The 24707-nt window shown below is 34.8% G+C and overlaps 2 protein-coding genes across 6 annotated transcripts in view; one reads left to right on the top strand and one right to left on the bottom strand.

The window, feature by feature from the left end:
* The window catches only part of SUPT3H (SPT3 homolog, SAGA and STAGA complex component), a 291877-nt gene that overhangs the window by 227389 nt on the left and 39781 nt on the right, over window positions 1-24707 (bottom strand). The window lies entirely within an intron of this gene.
* Window positions 15464-24707, top strand: part of RUNX2 (RUNX family transcription factor 2) — a 158544-nt gene continuing 149300 nt past the window's right edge. The window contains exons 1-2 of one of the 3 annotated variants that reach the window (XM_068413221.1): window positions 15464-15602; window positions 15811-15930. In XM_068413221.1, the coding sequence (XP_068269322.1) occupies window positions 15873-15930 (58 nt within the window). In that variant the 5' untranslated portion in view covers window positions 15464-15602; window positions 15811-15872. Of the gene's footprint in view, window positions 15638-15810; window positions 15931-24707 lie in introns of those variants that run through there. The other 2 variants (XM_068413133.1, XM_068413302.1) reach the window with 2 other exon arrangements.

The raw sequence follows: 24707 nt of genomic DNA, 5'->3' as shown, positions 1-24707 counted from the left end.
TTCTACAGTACCTTGTGGCAATGAATTTATGAATCCAACAATTTAATTATGTACTGTTAAAAAACTACTTCCTTGTGTTCATTTTAAGCCTGCCATCTGATAATTTAATTAGGTGCCCCTAGTTTTTGTTATGAAAAAGGGAAATAATTGTTCCCATTCACTTTCTCCACATTGCTCATAATTCTAGATTTCTATCACATTCCCCTCCCACTTGTCTCTTTCCAAGCTTTAGCACCCTGCCAATTTAGTCTCTCCTTGTACGGAATTCTTTTTATTCTTTTCTAATTCTATAGTATTGTTTTTATAATAGGGTAAGCACAACAGCAGAACTACTAGTAACACTGTTTTCCTCATACACTCTCAATTCCTTTAAAATCTAATCAATTTTTGACAGCTACTAAGCCTCAACTACTAAGCTTTGAGAGCTATCCACTGTGAATCTCAGATCTCTTTTTCTATGAAAATAAACACCACAGAGTCCATGCACATGACTTCGGGTTTATCAGCAATGGATTTCACCTATTTTATCACCTACTCAATTCTGTGAAATCCTTGGGTGGCTCTATACAACCAGCATTTGATTTCAGTACTCTAAATAACTTTGCCATTAGTAAGCTTTCTTGCTTCTCCAAGATCCTTGGTAGATCTTGGAAGTATCTTTGCTCTAGTGTGAAAATAAACTGTTCCTACCCTTAATTTCTCATCCTTTATTTAGCTGGTATGTTGTAAAAGGATCTCTTCTTTATATCACACATTTTGTAAAGCTACTAAAAAGCCACTAAGCAATTTACTAAAAAGATTAAAACCACTGCGGTTCCACCAAATTCCATGCCAATGTTGCAGTTACTTCTTAGCAATAAGACAGAACCAGAAAACATGCAGTTTTGCAGTTCCTTTTTAGACAGGATATTCAACAGAAATCATAAATAATTTTGTGTTGAAACTATGTGCAGTATTGGTATTTAATTGATAATCACTGATTTTAGACATTCATTCTTCCAAGAAGCCGCCTTTTTAATCAACAGCTATAGTCATTAAAGAAATCCTTATTTTGTGCTATATGCAAAACAACATTCAATACTGTTTGAATAAACTAAGTAGCAATACTTGAAAATAATAAACATTTCTGCTCTTCACATTTTTTTATTCAAAGGACACAAAAAGGAGCTACAGATCATGAATACAGGATACAAAAAAAAGGGTAATCAACTCTCACATGACTACTGAATTTTGTGTTAAGCCATGAATGATCTAAATTGATGTTACATAAACAGAAAACTAATGCCACTGGCAAACAGCCCCGTTCTGTAACATTCTATTTGAGAATCACTGGTTAAAGAAAAAGAGACGCTGAGCTTTGACAAAGAACGATATGGGAGATGACATCAACTTCTTTCGGCAAATGAGCTCAGCGTGCCAGCTAGCTGACAAATTAGCTCTAAAAACCACTAACAGTAGCTTACAAAGTCACAGCTGTTATCCTGTTTTGAACAACAAAATGTTCATCTCAGTTGAAATGTCTAGTTTTACAGACGATTTGTAAGTGGCCTGATTTTTCTTTTTTTAAACAAAGCAATAAGTTATACTGAGAAAAGCACAAGGGACAGGCAATGACTGTACTCTGATGACTCCATGGTGATGTTTAATAGACAGGATTAAGTATAACACTTGATTATCTTCTGCACCTTCCTTAAAAAAAAAACCAAAACAAAAAAAAAAACAAAAAAAACCAACCAGATTTACAGGCTCAATAGCAACACAAATCTACAAATAGGAAAGGACCATAGTTACTAGCAATTTCTTTAGCTAACTCAAGCAGTTCCCAGGATATTAACTTTGATAGTGGGAAGAAATGCAGGAGAAAACCTGGCATCAGAAAACTTGTAGGCGATTCCATTAAGGGAGTTAAATCAATTGAAAGATGCTAATACTCTGCCAAATATTCTACAATGCTGACTGGTGGACAAAGTGGGAAAAAAACCTGTAGTATCACTTAGCACTTCGACTATTTAAGTAGCATAAGTCTTCACTTTTATGATAAAATATCAGGCAGTCTTCTCTATTTCTCAGTTACAGGGGACTAAAAACTCTATTAAACACAACAGAGACAAATTCAGTCTTAATGTTGGTACTCCTATGACCTTCATCATTGGTATCTGAACATCCCTCAAATGACATAAATTAAATTTATTATGGTTAAAAAAAGAAAAAGAAAAAGAAAGCTATCATTCCCATTTTACAGATGACAAACTGAAGGAGAGAACAATTTACCTAACTTCCTGAAGGTCCAAAGAGTAGTCCGTGGTTCAGCCCCATAGCTAAACTCACCTCTCAAGCACCAGACTACAGCCCTCTGCCACTACAGCATTCTCACTGCTTTTTTTACAGCTCTTTTACCTCCATAAAATTGCAATAACTTCACCAAACCCACTTCTGATTTATGCTAAATAAAAGGAATAATCAAGCCAAGACAGATGCATGCCAAGTTCAAGTGACTAGCCCACAGCCAACAGAAAATCCACTGGTCAAAGCTTGGATTGAAACTTTTAAGATCCTATGTTTAGACAATAAAGACCTTTAATAATGCTACATAAAGCCTGTTTCTATCAACACATTTTCATATTTTTTCATCTTTAACTAAAGTAAAGATAGTATAATAATGAACTAAATAAGAGTGCAGGCATGTTAAGAGCTGAACACAACCACATATTTTCAACAGCAAGTCTAGTACTTATTTAGGAACAGGTACTACCAACTCCCAAATTCAGACTCAGAATTGGTCTGTCTCTCTTATGTACTTGTAAAACAGAAATTAACTTGTTTACCTCCTAAACAAGCATGAAGGAGAAGCAGCTAATAATTAATATCTGAAAATATAAAACATGGCAAGTTCCATTAACAAATACCCTGTATGTTAACAAAGTGAAAAGCAGCAATACAGAAGACAGAAGAAACATTTTTCTTCTTATTTTCTTGGTTCTCTCTTTCCACAGAAATATATGAATTATGGAAAAGGAGGATCATCACAGAATCACAGAATTGTCTTGGCTGGATAGGACCTTTAAGATCGAGTCCAAGCATTAATCTAACACTACCAAGTCAACCACTAAGCAATATCCCTAAACAATATCCCTAAGCACTATATCTACTCGTCTTTTAAATACCTCCAGGGATGGTGACTCTACCACTTCCCTGGGCAGCCTGTTCCAATGCTTGATAACCCTTTTGGCGAAGAAATTTTTCCTGATATCCAATCTAACCCTCCCCTGGCACAACCTGAGGCCGTTTTCTCTTGTCCTATCACTTGTTACCTGGGAGAAGAGACTAACACCCACCTCGCTACAACCTCCTTTCAGGTAGTTGTAGAGAGTGATAAGGTCTCCCCTGAGCCTCCTTTTCTCCAGGCTAAACAACCCCAGATTATGCTGTACAGACTTCTATACAACCATCAAAAGAAATGCAAAAAGAAAAAGGGTATATGCAATGTTTTAATGATCTTTCCACAGTCTCACAGAAAGAGTGGCTTTACTGTTTATAGAATTCTTTATACTCAATACTTTAGCCCCTCCCCACCCCAATTTCAGAGATCAGTAACTTGCAAATGAAAAAAAAATTACAGAGTCCCTAAGAGGTTTTAAATACTCTACTTCTCCCTAAACCCAACACTTCTGAGTTTGTTAATCAAACATGTCAAAGTAAGACTGGTAAAATGAATCCATGCCTCTTGACAGTAAATCAGTGTTCTAAACACTGAAGCATCTTTTTGGTTCTTGATCTGCATACGGCTTAGTTCAAACACAGCTTCTGTGCATGAAATATGTCAAATCATCATCAAGAGGTCAGTGTTGGCATGAAAACTTCCAAAATAATCAAATCCTCAAAATTTTATTTAAGCAACATACAAACCATTGAGATGGAAACATCATCTCAGGACCCATCAGTTTACCTCACCTTGCCCTGTTTTACACTGAAGTGGACCACAGGGAACACTGTCATCTGCTGCCCATGAGCCACCTGCAAGTTATCCAACAACCTACAGTCAATGTGTCAGGAGTTTAGGGCACATGAAGATTCTGGTATTCAGGTGAAGGAGACTTGTAGCCTCAATCTAGTACTTCCAGTATAGCGATGAAACCACTTGGTCTCCATGAAGCTACCTACTGGAACCTATAAAAAGTTGTATATGTTCTTGCTCATAGAAGTGGACGTGCTGAGTTCCAAATTGTTAATTTTGTGTTTGGAAAACACACACAATGAAGTTCATCTATGTACAAGAATAAAGAAACATCATATTTTGGAACGGACTGCCCAGGGAGGTGGTGGAGTCACCATCTCTGGATGTGTTTAAGAAAAGACTGGACATGGCACTTAGTGCCATGGTCTAGTTGACATGGTGGTGTCAGCGCAATGGCAGGACTCGATGATCCCAGAGGTCTCTTCCAACCTGATTGATTCTGTGATTCTGTGATATTTTATCAGAACAACACTCCATCTAACAATGCCCCCTTTTAGGAAGTGAACAATAACTATCCATTCCATAGTGTTTGATTTTTAGTTCATACATCCATCACTGAAAAAATGAGAATAACATATTTCTCCCAAGAGTACTGGAAGAAAAAAAAATAATCAATATTTGTTAAGCACTCTCATAGTGTGACATGTGCCACAAAAGAGCACATGAAAGTTAGTAATTCTTCTTCATAGCAGAGTTTGAATACTGTGCAGGAGGATGGCAGACAGCCATAAAATGAGCAATGAGTGACAAAAAGAAAATCACTGAATAACTAACTCTGAAGTGAGCAGTATTCATTTCATGCAAAGAATGAGTCAGGAGTTTTAGGGACCAAAAAAGAAATGCAATCAATTAACACTATTATAAAGTACCACATACAATGGGGCTGTGCTAAGGATCACTGGAACCCTTAATTCTAGCATTTCTGTGCTAGTTTCATCAACTTATTCTTCCAGTGTCGAGTTTAGCTAAACTTACTTTTTTTAGCAGAGGAAAACAGATTTAAGGGAAAAGAACAAAACAAAACAAAAAAAACAACCAAATAAACAAAAAAAACCCACCCTAACAGTTGGGAATAGTTCTATTTGCAAGTTCTTCAGATTTCACCTCTAAATTAATAGGCAATCTTGTAGAAAATCTTTACTATTTTAGCTACATATCTGTCATACATCCAATCTAGGAACAGTTACTAATGAGAGCTGAAAAGAAAAGCACTCAAAGAATTAGTGTTCTGTAAAATTCATGAATTCTAAAAATGTGTCTGGGCATAATAATGTCATGAAATGAATGTCTGACTCTCACTTTATTTCAGTTATTCAAAAGGAAAAATAAGCTTGAGTTACTGTAGCTCCTATACACAGATAAAACAGATATTTTTTTACCCACATCAGAAAATGAGAAGATTGAATTGCATTCAGTTATGAATTGGATTTGTTCTTCAATTAAAAGACAAGAAAAATAAATCATACTGAAGCTGAATGATAAACCAAATGCTATTGCATTGTAATTTTGTCCAAAAGACAACTAAATTTGTTATTTCTTCAACTCTTTGATCATTATGTTTAGCTTGTAAAGATGCCACTTACTACTGCAAATACTCCATTTCTGAAACAGACTGGTATCATTTTTCCTGAAACTGAAATATAAACATTCTGCTGCAGAGCTCCTTCAAACCCACACGGGGCAAAACTGGACTTAAAAAGCAAGAAAACACTTAGGTTTTCATAAAAAATAAAAATAATAAAAAAAGACTGAAGAAAGGACAACAATTACGAATTTTACAGAATGAGCAGGATAAAGATGGCAAAATAAAATTGTATATTCTGTATACTCTGCCTTATTCCCAAATCCCAACAGTTACTGAAGCTTCTTTTTAGAATAAGAAAAGATATACACCACCTATACAGTCGTAGAGGCACAAAATGTGAAAGGTAAGGGTTAGCTCATTTTACACTTTACAGAGAATACAGTTATTTCCAAGGGCCCCAGCCTTAAAGCCTATATCATGACAATGAACTCTGGCTCACGAAAAACCACATTTCCTTTAGTATTGGGGGTTTTGGCAAAGCAGCAAACTGCCCAGAGCACTGCTTGATCTTACAAAATGGTCTGGGAGTGTCAATCTGTACATCCCCGGGGGTTCCCCAAATACATGAAGAAGCCTGGCTACAAGGACCAGCTCTGGCAGCGCGATAAATAGGAGGAAAAACTTCTTTACGGTAAGGGTGACCGAACACTGGAACAGGCTGCCCAGAGAGGTTGTGGAGTCTCCTTCTCTGGAGACATTCAAAACCCGCCTGGGCGCGTTCCTGTGTGATATGGTCTAGGCAATCCTGCTCCGGCAGGGGGATTGGACTAGATGATCTTTCGAGGTCCTTTCCAATCCCTAACATTCTGTGATTCTGTGATTATAGAGTATGAAATCCAAAGGAGACAAACATCACAGAGGATGTAACTCTCAAACTGACCTCATCTAATAGATTTTGGTACAAAGTAAGCGTTACAGGAATTAATCTATAGTGTAAATCCCACACCCCTAAAATACATCATTCTTTAAAATACCAAGCTTATAAAATACAAAGAAATTTTATTATTCCATGCAAATATTAACCAATCAACATGCTCTTTGATATGCAAGTACATGAAACAGATTTGTTTGATTCTTGAACTAATTTTCAGACAGAGTGATAACCTTGAGTCCAAAGTCTTTTCAGGCCCAGAAACACTGAAAAACATCATTCCAGAAGCAGAATGCTCTCAGGAAAGGAATTTAGAAAACACTAGAAAACATTATTTTTCAGCCTGGATTAATTTGTGACTACACTGCCAAATTTTAAAAAAAAAACCAGTTTTTAGTGCTCCTGTTCCAACATACTCCTAATCCAATCACTAACAAGGAATTTGGCTGTACAGTTCCAAAAGGGATTCACGTACTAAGTGCCCATCCATTGCCATGGCCTGTCCTCATACATGATGTAATCAGTAGGCAACACCCAGTAGTCTCTAGGCTGTCCACCATCACCTTTGTATGCCAAACGGCAGAATTTCATCCTGCTTAGCACCTTTGACCCCTCACAGTACGGACAGCCAAGCAGGAGACCCAGAATTTGCGTTTGCTCTTGAAATAGAAATGTAAAAATTCGCTTTGATTATAGGCTGGGTCTCCAAGTTAAAATCACCCTGTCTACCCAACGGTCAATACTCCACAGAGCTAATTGGTTTGCGTGCTTACTAGACACTTCCCTCATGGAGGTAACAAGTAGATGCAGTGGTGCATCTGCTTAAAACAAATGATTACTTATCCATCTACAGAGAACAGAAATAAATGGTTAAAGTAATAAAATACCTAAGTATTAAAAAAACAAATAATGCATATACTATCTTATCCACACAGAACATTTCCTCAAAGCTTGCATTATTTATTTTAGAAGTTATAGGTCTGGATTCTGGCAACCAAACCACAGGGTCTCTGAAAAAACAGCCCTGCTTCCTCACTTCTGGGGTTGGAAGGTCAGAGGAGGAGGAGGTATGAGTGGAAGGAACAGTTGTAATTCATTTTTGTAATTCATTTTTATATTTTTTTCTCCATTACCACCATTCAGTTATTAAGCAGTCTGTTACTCAGAGCATGACAAAAAAAAAAAATCTTAGAAAGAACTCACACCTGCTTATCTGAACATCGGTGAATGGACTGTCTATAAATAGTGCATACTTTCTCCTCCAGACGTGAAAAATCAACCAACCAACTCTCCAGCACAGAACACATCACCCGTTGGATATTTAATACAAACATCTCCCATATTCTTCCCAACCTCACTTAAGTTTGATTCTCTTCTATTATTCTTCAGGCATACCTATACAGGCTATTTTAAGTGCTATGCAGTGACAGCCCAATTCACTCCAAATGAGCTCAACACCACACTGAACACAGCTAGGCTGCTTCCAGTGTCTGAACTGGCTATTTCAGAACAAACTGGGTTTCACATTGCCTGGGAGACTGGAGGCCAATTTTCTCCCATGTATGCTGCCACCATGTTGACAGGGGTAGGTTAATGGTTGGACCTGATGATCTTAAAGGTCTTTTCCAACCAAAATGATTCTATGATTTTGTTCTTCATCCTGTTTCAGTGTCTACATTTCTACTCACCTTCAGCATTCCTTCTCTACAAAATGGAAGCCATACTGTTAAAAATGAAACTCATTAAAAAAAAACCCAAGATTTTCTTTTTAACTCTCCTCCTTCCAATTTTATTCCTTCCATTCCCCTCTCATCCTCTTTTCAACTCTCTTTCTCATGAATGATCTTCAGATCTCTTCTCCAACAAAAAAACACAATACTTTTTTAATTACAGGGGAAAGCTTAGACTGTTGACAAGCTGTGGAAAAGAAGTAGATCCAGGTACTAAATATTAAAAAAAAAAAAAAAAAAAAAGAAAGAAAAGAAAAATAAGACATGAAGAGATAAATGGGAGAAAGGATGAAACTACCTCATTCTACTATTTTTTTATCTAAAAAATATTCTTTACAGGACTGAGAATCTCAAACTTATGTAAACATCATAACCAGCACAGAAATATTTCAACTTGCACTCACTGCATAAGGAAGTGTTATGGGGTAGTTTGTTTTTTTTCAAAAAAAAAAAAAAAAAATAGAGAAGCAACTGTGATGATCAGGCATCATGCTCAAGTTCAAGCAGATAACAAGACCAGTCAATTGCATACAAATAACTAACACTCTTCATAATAGAATATGTGGAAAAAGTTAATAATAAAATTAAAACTAACTACTCTCCCTTCTCCATTAATTTCTTCAGATCACTCATCCTTATTACAGTTCGTTAGACAGGGTTTTTCCCCTCCCTCTTTTTCATACCTTTCTTAAATGGCTAGCTGCATATGTTTAATTGTACACTCCTCAGGGCAGTGACTATTTCCTTAATTGTCTGTAAAGTCCACTGCTATAAAAAACAGTACTATGCAAAGTTAAGTAATAAAAAATGAGTAATGTTTTGTTGAGAAACAGTCATGCATTAATTACTCAAGATAATCCGGAAAATACAGAAATAGGGAAAGAACATGTTGTTATGAAGCCATAACCTTAAAGCATCACTACCCAATGAATGGTTTATGATATTCCATTTCAGTATTATATTTAATTTCTCTTCAGTTATTTAAAAAACATCTGTTCTGAAACTTACCAAATGGGTATTGTCTACTCAGAAATTCTACAGGGTGCAACCCCTTCTATACTGTCAGTTAAACATACAATATTTTAAATACCCATTATGGAGCCAACAGTTGAAGCAGGCACTTAGAAAGCAAAGAATATTCTACACACTAAAATACACATGAAAAATACTGTCCAGGAATTATAGCATAAATCAAATACATATTCTAAATTCAGTATTTAATAACTACGCAATTTAAAAAAAAAAAAACATTTCGTTTTTATTACTTACTGAACTAATTTCATGTCTTAAACCTACATTGCTGCAGACTTCTACAAGCACAGAAGCTACTGAAACTGGTATAATTTTAAAACCAGAAGCAAATTTTTATTGCTGAACTATGCCCCTGAAAATGGGGTTTAATATGAAAACACTGACACCAAATCTGAAGAGCGTGAATACTCCGCTTTAATATTTTTTAAAATCAGTTCTCTAATCTTGACTGAGGTTTGAAAGTAGCGTGTCTGTAGTTTTCCAGTGTAAATGTTGTGCAAAAGCTTTACAAACATAGATCTAAATCTGCAATTGCCATTACTAAAATAAATGAAAAATCTATAAGCAGCAGTGAAACTGGCATGCAAATAAAAGAACTGTCAAGACATATATTGCCTAAAAATAAGCTTACAATAACTATTTTAAAAACTGTGTGTGGTCTTACCCATATATTTTGGCAAGATGCACTTTCTCCAACCACAGCTAGATTCATCCAAAAGCAGTGGCACTGGAGAGTCTCTGTCTCACCTGTCAAACTTGAAGAACGTTGTTCAGCAGACCACCATGAGTCCATGGATAGGATCCACAGCACTACAGCAGCTGTTCTTGATAAGTGTTCTCTAACTATAGAGGCAAACGCTTCAAAAATGTTCTGTAAGAGGATCACCCTTAATATACATGCATTTAAAAACAAACAAACAAAAATATATCTAGAACAAGACTTTCAGGACATTTATGGCAGCGGAGCATCAGTAACTTCATAGGTGTCTCTGTCTGATATTTGGAAATAATCACAGAAGATTCAAGTCTATCAAATTTACCTGAGAATTTAACTAAACGTATTTACCTCTTACAAATTATTACACTCTTCAAATTGCATGCAATCAAATAAAACAACTAGAACGCTTAAATCTTCATATAATGTACGAAGATGAACTTTCCTCTTCTCAGTTCCTTTCCCACATATGACATAGAAAATATTTTCACACCAACCTACAAACAGATTAAATGGGAAGAAGAGTAAAAGGCTGCTTGGCTACAGTAAAGGTAAGATTTGGTGAAAATGGGATGAAGCAAGAAAAGCTGCCCGTTTTAAAACTACATAAGAAGATATTTTGACCACCAGAAAAATCTAAGGAGAGAGCTTATCTGAAGTCTGTCTATATAAAATAACTTCGACTAGTTACTAAAAAGCATATAATCATTAATTTCCAGAGTGATGTGAATATTTTCTAAAAATAGGTCACTGCTTTTAAATACTGAGATCTGCTCTGGTTTAACTACTGGTAGCATTGTATCCTAGAAGCAAAAAAGGCTCTAGAGAGATTACTTTCACTTTTCCCTAGATATATTTAGTGTACTAACTAGCATAGTTAGGATATTATTTTTCTTTGGTTTTGTCAGTAGCATGTTTGAAATAAATTTTATTAAGTGGTAGTGTATGTAACATTGCATTGTGGGTAGCAGTTTCCTGCCTTAACCTAGCCACATCCTCAGCTGTTATATGAGACAAGTTTCCCATATTTTCTGCAAGTTGACTTTAAAAAAAAAAAAAAAAAAGAAAAGAGAAAAAAAAACAGACAGGAGAAAATAGCTAGAAGGTTAGGATGATCTTAAACACCATATAATGACTGTTTAGAATGTGTGCATCTAATCAAAAGGACTTTTTTCTCAATTACTGTACAGCCTTCAAGATACGTATTGGAGGAACACAAGAAAAGTAACACTTGTCAGAAAAAATGCCTGAGCAGCAAGAATAATCAAGATGAGACACATTTAACCATTAAGATGTAGCCCCTTATTCAAAGCCTGATCAGGGGTTAGATTATTTCACTGGAGAATATTCTTTCTATTCTATGAAGAAGTGAGAGAGATGGCAACTCAAAATGAATGAAAACAATTACTACTTGCTGTTATATAGAATCATAGGGTTAACAGAAGATGACCATCCTTTTAATTTAAATAACAGTTCAGTTTAAGGTTTAATTTGATCTTCAGTAGCCTGATTCCACTGTACAGAAAACGGACAACATTTGCTCACACTAGAAATGTAACAGCATTTTTCCCCCTCTATATGCTTAGTGGTCCCATGCACTGTCTACCCCAAACCAAATCTTATTTAGAAAAAGGTTATAAGGCAGAGAACAGTAAGTCATCACAAAAAGGCAGCAGGAAAACTCAGATGTTCAGTCCTACTCCTTGCAAACACCAATAAGAAGCATTTTAAAATGGACTGCTAAAATAACCTTGCTGTTACAGTTTTTTTTAATTAACAGGCAGTTTTAGCTTTTGCTTTAACAGATTAGTATATATGTGATATCAGCATACTTGAAGCTGTTACAGAGATGTTGGAAATTAGAAGTCTACAAGATACCCAAGTCTAGCAACAAAAGTTCCATAAAATATGCAAATATTTTAAATCAAACGGTAGGTTAAATATATTAGCTAAGAACCACCAGAAAACACAGTACTATGCCTCCAAAAATTATAATTTCTTCTAAGTTATGAAAGACAGAGCCAAGGAGAGAGGTTTCACTCCTTAAAAAAAAAGAAAATGTTGCTCTAGTGGAAACAGATACGTTAATAACACCTACAATTAATACCTGCATCTGAGGAAACTGCATTAGGACTTTCTGTATTATAAAAATCAGCATCTTGTTATAGTATATATTGTACAACTTGTAAGTGCAATTTAACAAGTTTGCCATCATACTGCTTTAAGCAGAATATTTATATCTCTCCAGTTGTAGCACAGAACCAAACATTTAAGTACAAATAAACTTTCAGCAGAGTATCATAGTGTTTATATGCTGTACGAACTTTGAGTGGCATAAGGCAAAACGTTTGGAAATAAAACATGGCTTAAAAGTTTCAAAACACATTTCAGAAGAAGTGAAAGATGTAATTATCTTTTAGTGTTGCATTACAATTGCCTTTAAATAAGATTTCATTTGTCGTCAAAGATCAAGCTCATAGTTTACCAGAGAAATTCCTTAGCATAATACTTCCTTTGTAAGTGTAATTGCAACTTAAAGCATCCCCTATGGAACACATAAGTTACCTTCGATTTTTGCAGATCTACCTTTTAAACAAAAGACAGTCAAGCGTACATCTGCAATCAAGACGCTGGTTTACACAGTGGATTTTCAGGATTCACGCATCTGCTTCATTAGAAGTGCAAACTATACTGAAAGAAGCCATCAGTTTCTCAGGTATTAGGTCTGCATAAAGTTTAGCTTTATAATGTCTCCGTACTAAAAAAATAGCATTCTTTTCAGAGACAGATTCTGCAAACTGCATCTAGATTACTCAGTTAAACTATTTGTTTTTCTGCTTTTAAGGGATTTTGCCTTACTAGATGAAGACTGCACTGTAGTCATCTTGATCTTGACAGCACAGGTGAAAAAGTATGTACAGAAAAAAAAAAAACCTCTCACCAAGGTACCTTATCAAAACACAGTTACAAATTTGGAGAATAACTTTGCGCACACAACTGAAAGCATTAAAAAGCAATTCCAGAGAAAGCCTGAGCACAGTATTTCAGTGCAATAAATTTTAAAATTCAGACTTCTGTAGGAAGTTCAATGTTCTAATATTAAAAGATGTGACTGCGAATAAATTCTGGAGTTTTAAAAATCAAACAACTGCATTCATATGAATGAAAACAAGTATTTAATATCAAAAGATATGTTATCTATTATATAAAAATACTGAATCTACCTACCATCAAATAGAAATTGATAAATATCTTCAATGCATAACTGTAGCTGAAAAAACATTGTGCTTACAATCGAGTTCCACAAATAACAGCGGCAGCAACTTCCAAAAGCTTTTGCTGCATGAAAGGTTGATTAAAACTGTAATGCACACAAACATTTTGTTTATATGAAAATATTACCATTCTCTCCATCATTTTTTACCTTTAACTTTTTTCCATTTATGTTCTTAACCACACTGTGAAAATATAAAGAAACAAAAGCAACCCATCATTAGGAGAATTAAATATCACCCTTACTTTTATATGAGATGGGTGATTTGCAGAATACTCGTTTTTCATTTTAAGGTAGAATTCTACAAATTTGGCCACATCTAATAACTTTCAAAGTACTGAATTAAGAACAATGCCATTTACCTTACAATAAATATTATTACAGTGTTTTTTATGAGCAGGGTTTTATGTTGCTTTGATAAATAGATAATAAAAATCAAAACACAACCTGTATTTTTTACTGAAATCTCCTTTCCCATTTTCTCTCCATCCCCACAAAACAGAGAACCTGCCTTCTACCCACTTCTCCAGCTATTCATCTCACATCACTCCTGGCTAATTTCTTACTGGGAAAGTTAAAGATAAAGAGGAAAATAAAAAAGGAGGGATGGCAGCTTCAAAGAGATGTTCTTTATTTTACAAGTAAAAGCTGAACAATATCTAGAAAATGTTTTACACAATTCTTCTGCTCTGAAAAACATCTATGACAAAAAGAAAAAATTTAAAAATCACTCAGCTAAAACTAAAAAAGTACTGTGCATCTGTGATACAATCAAGCTAATAAGAAAAATTCTAGACATAATGTCCAAAGAGGCAAAAAAATAAGATACTTTCTCAAAGATGTTTCCAATTTTGTTCTGAATCTGAGTGAGCAAATCAAGACTACTAATACACGCTGTCTGTGCACATTATTCCTTACTACACACAGCATTTTGCAATTTATTTCAAAGCCTCTATTATAAACAAAAAAATACTGCTTTTGTTAACCCACTCCGTACTGGTACAGTAAAGGCTTATATTACACAATCAAAGTCATAGTTACAATATGTAAAGTATATAAAAAATATTATACACACATGCACATATGATATCAAGTATTTGAATCTTACATATGCATCAAATTTATGTTTCATTTTAAAACTAAGTGTTAACATTAACTGGTGAATAAAGTTATTTATAGTCTCCCAAAAAGTCTAAGACTGATCTATTTCTCTTAAACACTGAAACTACAATAAGCAATTAATGTAAGCACAATCAAAACCTCCCAGCTCTCACAGTTCACTCTGTTATGCAATGACTACATTAAATCCTAGCAATACCCATATCCAAAAGCATCACTTAGACGGCAGTACACAACCAGTTATGATATCCAAATGACATATTTTGCATCAGATATAAAAGAAACATAATTGCCCTTAATTTGCATTACATAAAACTGCCAAGCAGTTTTGAAGGCATGTAAAGCAAGGCAGACATGATTTAAGATTTGCAAAGGAATCCCCAGACTAACACTTCTGTGACAGCCAATTACAGTAAAAAACACAACCCCAACAAGCAGCCTGCTACTAGACCTTAGGAAAGGTAAAGTTTCTTACAATGAGTTACAGATTCACAAGTATAAGAAGACAAGGAGAAAAAGTAAAACAGAAGGAATCCAGCCACCCAGCAAATATGAAGCAGACCCAAGATCGTGATACAATCCAAAGATGTAAATTATTGTAAATCATCACTGTTGTTCAGAATTTCACACAGCCACTTGTGCCAATTTTGCTCACTTTTCCACAGACACAATAATGAAGTAGGGAGAGGGAAGGGGAGGGAAAAAAAAAAAAAAAAGAAAAAAAAAAAAGGAGGGGGAAGAAGAGTGGGGGAACCTGAACTGAGAGTACAAATAAAGTTCTGCTGCCCATATGCTTTAACTGTACAGAAGTTTGGGCTCTTACAGCATTTTGTACTCCCTCCAAATCCTCATGAGTCACAAAAATTAAAAAGCTATATCCTTCTGGATGCCAGGAAGGGCCTTACCACGGGCCTTTTGTCAAAATACTAAAAAAAAAAAAAAAAAAAAAAAAGGAAAAAAAAAGAAAAGGGAAAAAAAAAAGGGAGAGAGAAAGAAAAAGCCACAGTGTAGGCAGTCCTACTTGGAGTCCTCTGATGTCACAGCCACATGACTCGCTCGCTCCAGTAACAGTGCTTGCAAAAAAAAGGAGTTTTAAAGCTTTTGCTTTTTTGGATTGTGTGAATGCTTCATTCGCCTCACAAACAACCACAGAACCACAAGTGCGGTGCAAACTTTCTCCAGGAGGACAGCAGAGAAGTCTCTGGTTTTTAAATGGTTAATCTCCGCAGGTCACTACCAGCCACTGAGACCAACAGAGTCAGTAAGTGCTCTCTAACCACAGTCTATGCAGTAATAGTAGGTCCTTCAAATATTTGCTCATTCTCTTTTTTTTTGTTTTGTTTCCTTGCTTTTCACATGTTACCAGTGCTACACAATTTTTTGACAGGGAAAAAAACAACTATAGAGTCTATGCAATCCAGGAGCACTGTAAAACTAAAACAAGGTTTGGCTATGGTTTGTGTTTTCAGTTTGAGGATCCAAGAAGTATTTACACCAGAAGGTGAAAGCTCTGCGTAAACCGAGAGGGACTATGGCATCAAACAGCCTGTTCAGTTCAGTGACACCATGTCAGCAAAACTTCTTTTGGGGTAAGTGCTGCAATATTTGAGCTTCTGTTTTCCGTTGTCGGGAGTTTTCTTACTGTTAACAATGCTGGTTATAGTTAGCTAAGCAAAAACTTGCTGAATGGGATGTCAGGGTGTTAAAATAGCATACCTGGTTTGTGTGGGGGGGAAGAAAGTCACCATAAATAACTTCTGCAGATTTATGAACAAGTTTGTTAGCTGACAAGCTGAGCAAAATGCAGTCGGTGGCTCAGTCCTTAGTGTTTGACAGCAGGTGTGCTCAGCTGTCACCTGATTCAAGGTGTAGCTACACAATTTGGAAGAATCTGATCAGATCTAATATAATGTTTAATATTATCTTAGGGAAAAAGATAAAGTTATTTAGTGAGTTAATCAACAGCAGAACAGAATGTGTTATGAAGAAGTCTGGTGTAAAGCCTAACACTTTTCGATGTACCCACCATGACTGGTTAATGAAAGATATTGTAAGAGACTTAAATCAGTAATTTAAGACTGCTTATTCTCTAAACCTGATGAAAATTAGTAGCGTGTAGCACACAGCCGCCTCTCCTACCCATAAATGCCCTATCATTGCTCCAGACATCTTATTTTTAAGCATATATATCAGAGGAAGTTATCAGTGTAAATCTGCAGTTCTCTAGTCTTTTGTTGCTCTCCTTTCACAGCAAAGCATGTCTGATACATATTCATTCATAAAAGCAACTTCTTCTCATTATAGTTATTATGAACAAGGCAAAACATTCATGCATAAAAATATTAAGCTATGAAACAAAAAATACATGATTTAACATGCTGATGAATTTAAGCTTTAATTGAAAGTGGGATTTAAAAAAATTCTGTGGAAGAGCACTGCCAAATATTTACTTCAATATTGTGAACTGTAAACACAGACTCCTTTAAGAAATCATATATGTATACTGAGGTAATTATTTATATGCACTGTATACATATATGCCCATAAAAATCAGAAATATGCCATAAAATTGCACCTCTATCATTGCTTACTTTGAAAAGCTTCTTCCTCTCAGATACAGTTTTAAAATCAGAACAGAGCACTGCACTCACAAAATATTAAATAAAACTGCATATGAATTTAAGTGATTTATCTGCAAGTAATATAAAGTAATATTTTAAAGCGTGTTGGAAAATGCTGTATTCTAGTCATCCATGACAACTAGTAAGAAGTATAGTCAAATTTTTTTTTTTCCAAAGCATCTTTTACTGAGACAGATCAGGAAAACTAACTGAAAATTCCGAAAGTTCAAGGAAAAAAAAATTCTGAAAACTTACAAGATTTTCTTAATTGTGTCCATCATGTTGAAACTATGTCGGGACCGTAGCTAAACCTATTTCTTTTCTTCCCCTGCCCCCCTTCTAAGAAAAACAACAATGCTAGAACCATTTTCAGTATATACATCCCGATTAAGCTTGTATTGTAATGAACTGATGACTGGAGTTCCTTTTACCCCTCCTACTTCACACGCTTTGACTGGTTCCCACTTAAGCACATGAATAAGCTATAAGACCGTGTGTAAGAAAAGAAGTGAAGAATAGCTTCTTCCACATAAGACACCAATTTAGCTTATGATCTATAGATACCAAAAGAGATAACAGAACCTGTGGCTGCTCATGTAGCTATAATACACCGAACACTGAGCTGAAATGCTAACACAAAACCGGTAAGAGCTTTTCTCCTGAATCTGCTGTCTTAACGGAGCACAGCAGAAGCGTAGCCAGACCACATTATCCCAGTGTTTACAACAGGAAATACAGTTTACATGTATAGGGACTTTCTTTTGCTTTTACTTCCAAAAAAGATTAGAAGAAATTTAGTTGGCTAAAATTATCAAAACACGGAGTGCTGACTGCTTAATTCACCTACTTTTGATCATTCGTAAAGTCAGTGAGAAGTGCTGTAACAGGAATTATACTTTTCCTCAAACTTCACTAAAGAGGGTTGGGTACACAAATTTCACTTTGGACACAAATAATGGGCGCAAGGAACAACAAAACCTCACCAACTCTGCCAATATGTAAGCAATACAACTTAAGCTAAAAACAAAACTAAAAAAAAAACTCTTTATAAAAAGGAGACAGAGTATATATTAAAAAGAACAAAAGCCAGAAGACCCAAGTTACTCATGAATTTGCCGTTTCCTACCAACGGTGCAGCAGTACGTCAGAACGCACCATCTATTCTTCCTTTCTGTACTGTCTGTATCTCCTTCTACTCCCATCTCCACCTTATTCCTTTCAGGACTGTTGAATTTAATTATGTTTCTCTTCAATAATTAACTGATGAAACATAATGATGAGTAATAATAGGGAAGGAAAATCACATTATGATGATTAACTTGCATGGTTGCTCATCTATGCCATTAACCATATTTCTGAAAATTCTTATTTCACTTATTTTTGTCTATGTGTTTTTGACTCCAAATGAAAGGGAAAACAAGAGTAGTGATGAGGAAGGATCCCTTCCTAATTAATGTCAACACATATACTCCTCTACAGTTTAGTACATTTGAATTAACTAGACACTACGTTTCATACCCAGAGTATTTCTACCTTATGCTAGTTATACACAGGTTTTGACTGCTTCAAGCCTATGTAAACCTTCTTAAGCCTTTAAATATAAGTGCATTAATTTCAACCAGCAAATGATATTATATTCACATCCACATTGTTTGAAGAAAAAAATTGCTCAAAATAAACACAAAGCAAAAAAAAACAAACAGTATATTTATTAGAAAATTTGGTAAATATTGTTTATAAAGTATTTCCGAGAATGAAATACTTTTAAAATGCCTCCCACAACAGTTATAACTTAAAAAAAAAAAAGGCTTTTTCAAATATGTTCTGTGCATCTTCATAGGAGGATTTCACCGAAAAAAGTAAATCTGATAAAAATTTGGCTAATAATTTAATCGATTGTTCCACATGTAACTTCTGGAAGTTGATCCCGATAGACAGACACAGTAAATCTAAATGAAAGTCTTCAAGTTAACAACAAAAAAAATTTACTCTGCTTATATTAAAATACTCCTCAGTACCTTCTCATTTATTCTTCAAAAAGACAAACCTTTTGTAGCTTTCAACTCTCAACTGCTTTACTATTTGGTAAAGAATCTTGATAAGAGAGAAATAGATCCTTTTTGATTATCTGTGTGTATAAAACAGAAATTTTCCATTATGTTCGAGCTGTTTAACATATTCATATTATTGTGAATGCTAGGCAAAATGTCAGGTACCTTTTGCATAAAATATAATTCAAAATACTAGGACTTGAAAAAAATAATACTAAAAACTATGCAAGAATGACTATTCTCATGTGCATTAAGAAAGCTGCAAGCTTCTCACTAAGGCTTTCGATATATGAAACCCCTAAACCATGCGGAATTGGACTACATCACTTATAGGATTCTTAGGCAGCAAAATGCACTGATCTGTTTAATTATCTGTCTCGGATGAACTATTAATAGCCAATATTGTTTAAATCAACTACACTGATGTAAAATTTGCCAAGATTGAAATGTTCCAGTTTATTAGAAGAACATTGAAATACCTGATGGTTAAATAAACTGGGGAAAGGAAAAAAAAAAAACACCTAACTCATTAGGGACACTAAGATTTTATCAAACATACAGGATTAATCTCTATTGAATAGAACCATTCACAAATCAAAACTTACTCCACTTCAATACTTTCATGCAGTGCTAATCAATTACAACCTTTTCTAGTTATTCGAAATCCATGTGCTTTTAATTTTATTCACTGGTGGTCTAAAATATAATATTCAGGCCAAGCTAAGTCATTCTGTATTGCAACTTTGCTTTTTTTCAATAAATATTCATCTAGAGGTTTTCTTAGAGAGAACTGCTCATATGAAGACTGTGGTAATATTTTTATACTGTACCTCCTTGTTGAAGCAAAAGGTTAGGGGTTACCTAAATACCTCAACTGTATATACAAAAAAAGGAAAAGGTAAGTATTCACATGAAAAATCCAAAGGGACTATATTATTTATTTTTGCATTTCCTATGATTAATGATGCACCAGTGCATACTTGAAAACTGAAGTCAAAATAGGGTAACACCTCAAATTCCTTTACAAACTGTACAAATATCAAACTTCCATGCTGTATTAACTACTCTACCAGAAATATTTAAAGGCTCTGCCACCCCACATTAAGAGCATAACAATAATACTGAAATTCCTCTCAAGCAGTGTGATTTCTTGGTCATGGTCAGACTAACATTCATCTTAAAATTGCACCTTATACCTTTATTTTTCCTGATTGCTTTTCAGAACACAGTTTTTATGAATAACACGCAGCTCAGAGGAGTCTTAAGTAAATAATGAACATCTAATACTGTATCCATTTAAGTATAAAGGGAAAAATAAAGCAGTAAATAATTCTTGCAAGAGATGCTAACTATACAGTGCAGACAGTTCAAAAGAGCAAACAGAAGCTGGATAACAACTGTGTTTAAGGACATGTCACACCTTGCGGCACGCACCCATCGATGGGCAGCATTAATAACAACTAAGAAGAAATACTTTCTAAAACCCTAAGTTAACACAAGAAACTGAAAATACAAGCAAAATTTGGCATTCTTGTATGCACAAGTCCAGCACACTCCGGTGGAAATTAAAGCAGAGAGGGAAGGTAGGAATTATCCTGTGCTTGCCAGGCTGCAAAGGTGCTGAGCACCCGCATTGCTCCTGCTTGGCTACTACAGGAGCCAACGGCAGCTGTTAGTGCTGGGCACCTCTTGAAAATTACACGTTTTACTCTACGTACCTAATAAAAATCAACATTGTGTGTTGTAGGTGATGGAGTTGGTTCTGGAAACTCATTAAATACACTCCATTAATAAGAATTACAATAAATTGCCATGTTTAATATGCCCTAGAGTATATAATATTTTAATTAAGGCAGCCTCAAGATAAATAGTGAGTTTAAGATGGTAAAACCTGAAGCATTTTAAGGTCTTAACTTCGGCACTGAGAGAATTCAAGTTTCATGCAACCAGTTAAGTAACTGCAACATGAAAATATTCAACTGTTATTTTGAATATAAAAAAGTTAATTTGTCTAAAAGGAATAAATACAACATTTATTCTGATAAGTGAACTCAATAAATAAGTGTGCTATTTCAAAGAGATCTTCCTTGTAAATTTTGCCAGACTTGGGAATTAACCACAGATTTTCATCCGGAGACAGCAGACACCCACAAAATGCAGAAAACATCTCCCTCCTCCACCACAGAACCCCCACAAGAAACTACTGTTATCAACAAAATTAATTTTTGCTCACATTATATACAATAGCTTTAATTTCTATTGTATATATTTATTTCAAACTGGCTTCTAAATCCTTATGGGGAATAGCCTAAGCAGGTCTATCTTCTGCTCTCAGGTGTTTTTGTTTTTAAGTTAATAAAGCTTAAATCTAAGAGCACGTTTCCTTACATAAACATGCTCTCTTCTACAAATAAATATAAGACCTGCCACTTAACACACTGAAAAGCACACCCTAAAGAGAATATTTTAAAGATGAGCACAAAGACAAAATAAACTCCAGCTACTATATCGTAAAACAGTTTAACACTTCCAATAAAAAAATCCATTATTCATGCATCTGTTTCCTGGATATATTTTTTATTCTGCTTGTTAGCATACTGTGTACTGTTCTAGCCTTCCTCATGTAGCTTTAAGTTTCCTATTTCTTGTATGAACTTGCCCCAGGAGGGAAAAAAACATAGGTTTTCTACTGACTCACTTTAACTGCTGAAGTCATTTTAATCAGAGCAATTAAATTATTCTGCGCAACCTACACCTTATTAAACATTTTTATTTATAAAAATTTATTTTAGCATAGCAAAAGATAAAAGGGAAAAAGGCTACGTTTTCTGTTAACTACACATGGTGCTTTAAAAAGTATTTTCATATTTACTGTATCCTTAACAGTTTTCTTTAAGAATATTTTTTCATCTCTAATAAACTATCTTTATTTATACAGCAAAGGCTAAAACCAGTTTCTTCTGCTGTCTGTCTCTTTTAAAAATGCCACATTCATTAAGGTCAGGCAGTTCTGGAATTAACAATAGTTTTAAGTTTTAATATGTTATAGCTGAAAACCCCGCGGCAAAAATATTTTGGCAGGAATTCATTCAAATATGGTTATACTATATTTCTGATAGACAGTAGCTTATTTCACATACTACAGTTCATCAGAATTGCTAGTGTTTCATAATGACTTAAAATTTATAATCATTCATTTTCTTGGATAAGGAAAGTTAAAAGCTGATGACCTTACATACATTTATATTCCCCAGAATTTATTTGAACCGTAAGTGTGCCAAACCATTGTTTACTTATCCCTCATGGTCAGATATCTTCCATCTAAATCCACTCTGTGGTTTACTAAAACAGAAAGACAGAGCCACTGCCAGTTACATAATATTTTACTGTTCAGAGGAAAAGGACCCAGCCTCGATCTCAAGGAAAATTAACTGTAACACTAATAAGGTGTGTTTGCATCTATGTGCACGTATACACCGATGACCATACACTGGGAGCAGTTCTTCTGAAGGTGGGTCTCATAACAAATCAGAGCAGGGTGACGTTACAAGTCATTATTAATTGTTCAATTGAATTTCTTCATCAAACACATTTAATATATATGACCCTACACACTTAAAAGAGAGGGGTTTTCTTTTTTTTTTAAGGAAAAATAATATAGATAAATAATTATGCCTAAGTGCGTTCACTTCCAGAGAGTGTTAATCCCCCAAAATATCCGTAATTCATTTAAATACAAATCAGAAAAGAGAGAGTTAAAAAAGCATGATATTTTAATGTATCCATGTGTGGTATTAGAACAGGGTATTCTTTCTTTTCAGAAATGTTAATGAGCTGTGTATGTGCAAACATGCACATATATACAGTTCAAACCTCTAATTCCTACTAATCCATACTTCCAAAATTTTGAAATTCTTCAAGTAAAAAAACCAAAACAAAAACACTAAGAGTGTAAATTTAGAACACATCTGTATTGGTACAATATTTTCTACCCTAACACTGAAGTTGTAAAAGAGAATGTGCTATCACATTCAGATTTGCCAGCAGTACAAACACGCAAAGAACATTTACAACTCTTTCCATATCTCTACTTACTCTGCTAATATGCAATGTAGGAACTTGCAGTAAGGGTCTTGTCTTAATAACTGTAAAGAAGAATGTCTATTAATGCTGTTACAGTGTTCTACATAAATTGTAAGCGTTAGTGCTGGTAATGAAATAATAGATGGCAGAAGTACTCATTTTAGAATACTTGGCAATATTTCTGAGGAAATAGATGTTTGGGAGTAAGTCTCTTGGTATCTTCTTGCTTCTTCCCATAGTCCCATGAAGAGAGAAACTGCTTTTGTGGACGTTAGACCGGCCAATCTTAACTCACCTCAACTTGCAAAGTGAAATCACTCATTTTAGCCAAAGCAGTCTTATTTGTAGGTCGGCTGCTGTTTTTTGGCACAGTGCAATATATTTCTTCTGAAAGTGATCAAAAAAAAAGGCACACCGTATTTACATTGAAAGAATTCTGATGTGAAATGCAGAGTTGTTCTGCCAAGAATTGATATTACTTCACAACATTGTTTTTATATGAATCCTATCATACATCAATAATGTACTATAAATACCAACCTTCATGTAGAATCAGCAAGAGTAATTTTACGCAGATTAAATAGTTAGGATTTCCACAGAACTTAAAAGGCATGTTAAGACGACCACCAAAAGAAACTAATTCTGAAGACTCTGTCAAAATGTGCTATTTCAGTTTATTATGCCTCAAAAAGCCTTTTAGGTGACCCATAATACTGAATTGCTATAGTAGCTACGCCCTTGCTGCATTTTCTGTATAAATTCCACGAGTAACTGCTTTCATCCAAATATATCATCTATTCAACTGAGAATCCTCCACCTTTAAATAGAAAACTTTCAGGAAAAAAGAAAAAAGCGTCACGTTTGCTCTTTAACATTGAAGGGACACGTATGGTCTAGCTTAGTGACTCTTTATTAACAAGTGTTTGATGAATTAATGCTACTAGCTATTGTATAATACTCAAGCACAGGAGCAGCTTTGTAATAGAGTACTTAAAGTCTGCAGCATATTTACTTTCCAACACAATCTGCAAAACTTGTTTCCTCTAAGTAAAGACCACCAGTATAAATTCACATGAAGAGAGTTCATCTTCTGCGTTTTTCCAGTCAGTGGTATCAAAGTTTAACTCCGCTGTGTTTGGTTATTTGGGGAATAACCAAGCCATAACAATGAATGGTTTATTTAAAACTGACAGCACCAGAAAGCAGCAACTATTTACTTAGGCGGCGTACCTTAGTATACACCAGTAAAAATGTTCTCTTTTCCCAAAAGGATTTTCTGCATAAAGGGCATTCACTTTGCTTCCTTCCCACCCCTCTCACATCCAACTCTGTACATTCAAAATTAAGTGCTATATTTTTCTTGCTATTCAGTATATTTTTATTTCCCCCTTTCTGATTAAAAGGCATAAACAGAAACACTAAAACAAATTCAGGGGGCACGCTCTTTCTACTGACATTTTATTAAAGAAACCAGCATTCAGAAAAAGTCCAGTTATTTGTCAATAATAAGTAACACCAACTAGGTAGCAAAAAAAAATTAATTTAGCATCAAATTGGAAGAAATATATTCCACAGCATAAATCATGTTCATACTGTAGCAAGAACAGTTTC

The sequence above is a fragment of the Nyctibius grandis genome, chromosome 1 (genome assembly GCF_013368605.1).
Source record: "Nyctibius grandis isolate bNycGra1 chromosome 1, bNycGra1.pri, whole genome shotgun sequence".
Classification (NCBI taxonomy): Eukaryota; Metazoa; Chordata; class Aves; order Nyctibiiformes; family Nyctibiidae; genus Nyctibius; species Nyctibius grandis.
This window is presented reverse-complemented; position numbering and strand designations above follow the sequence as displayed.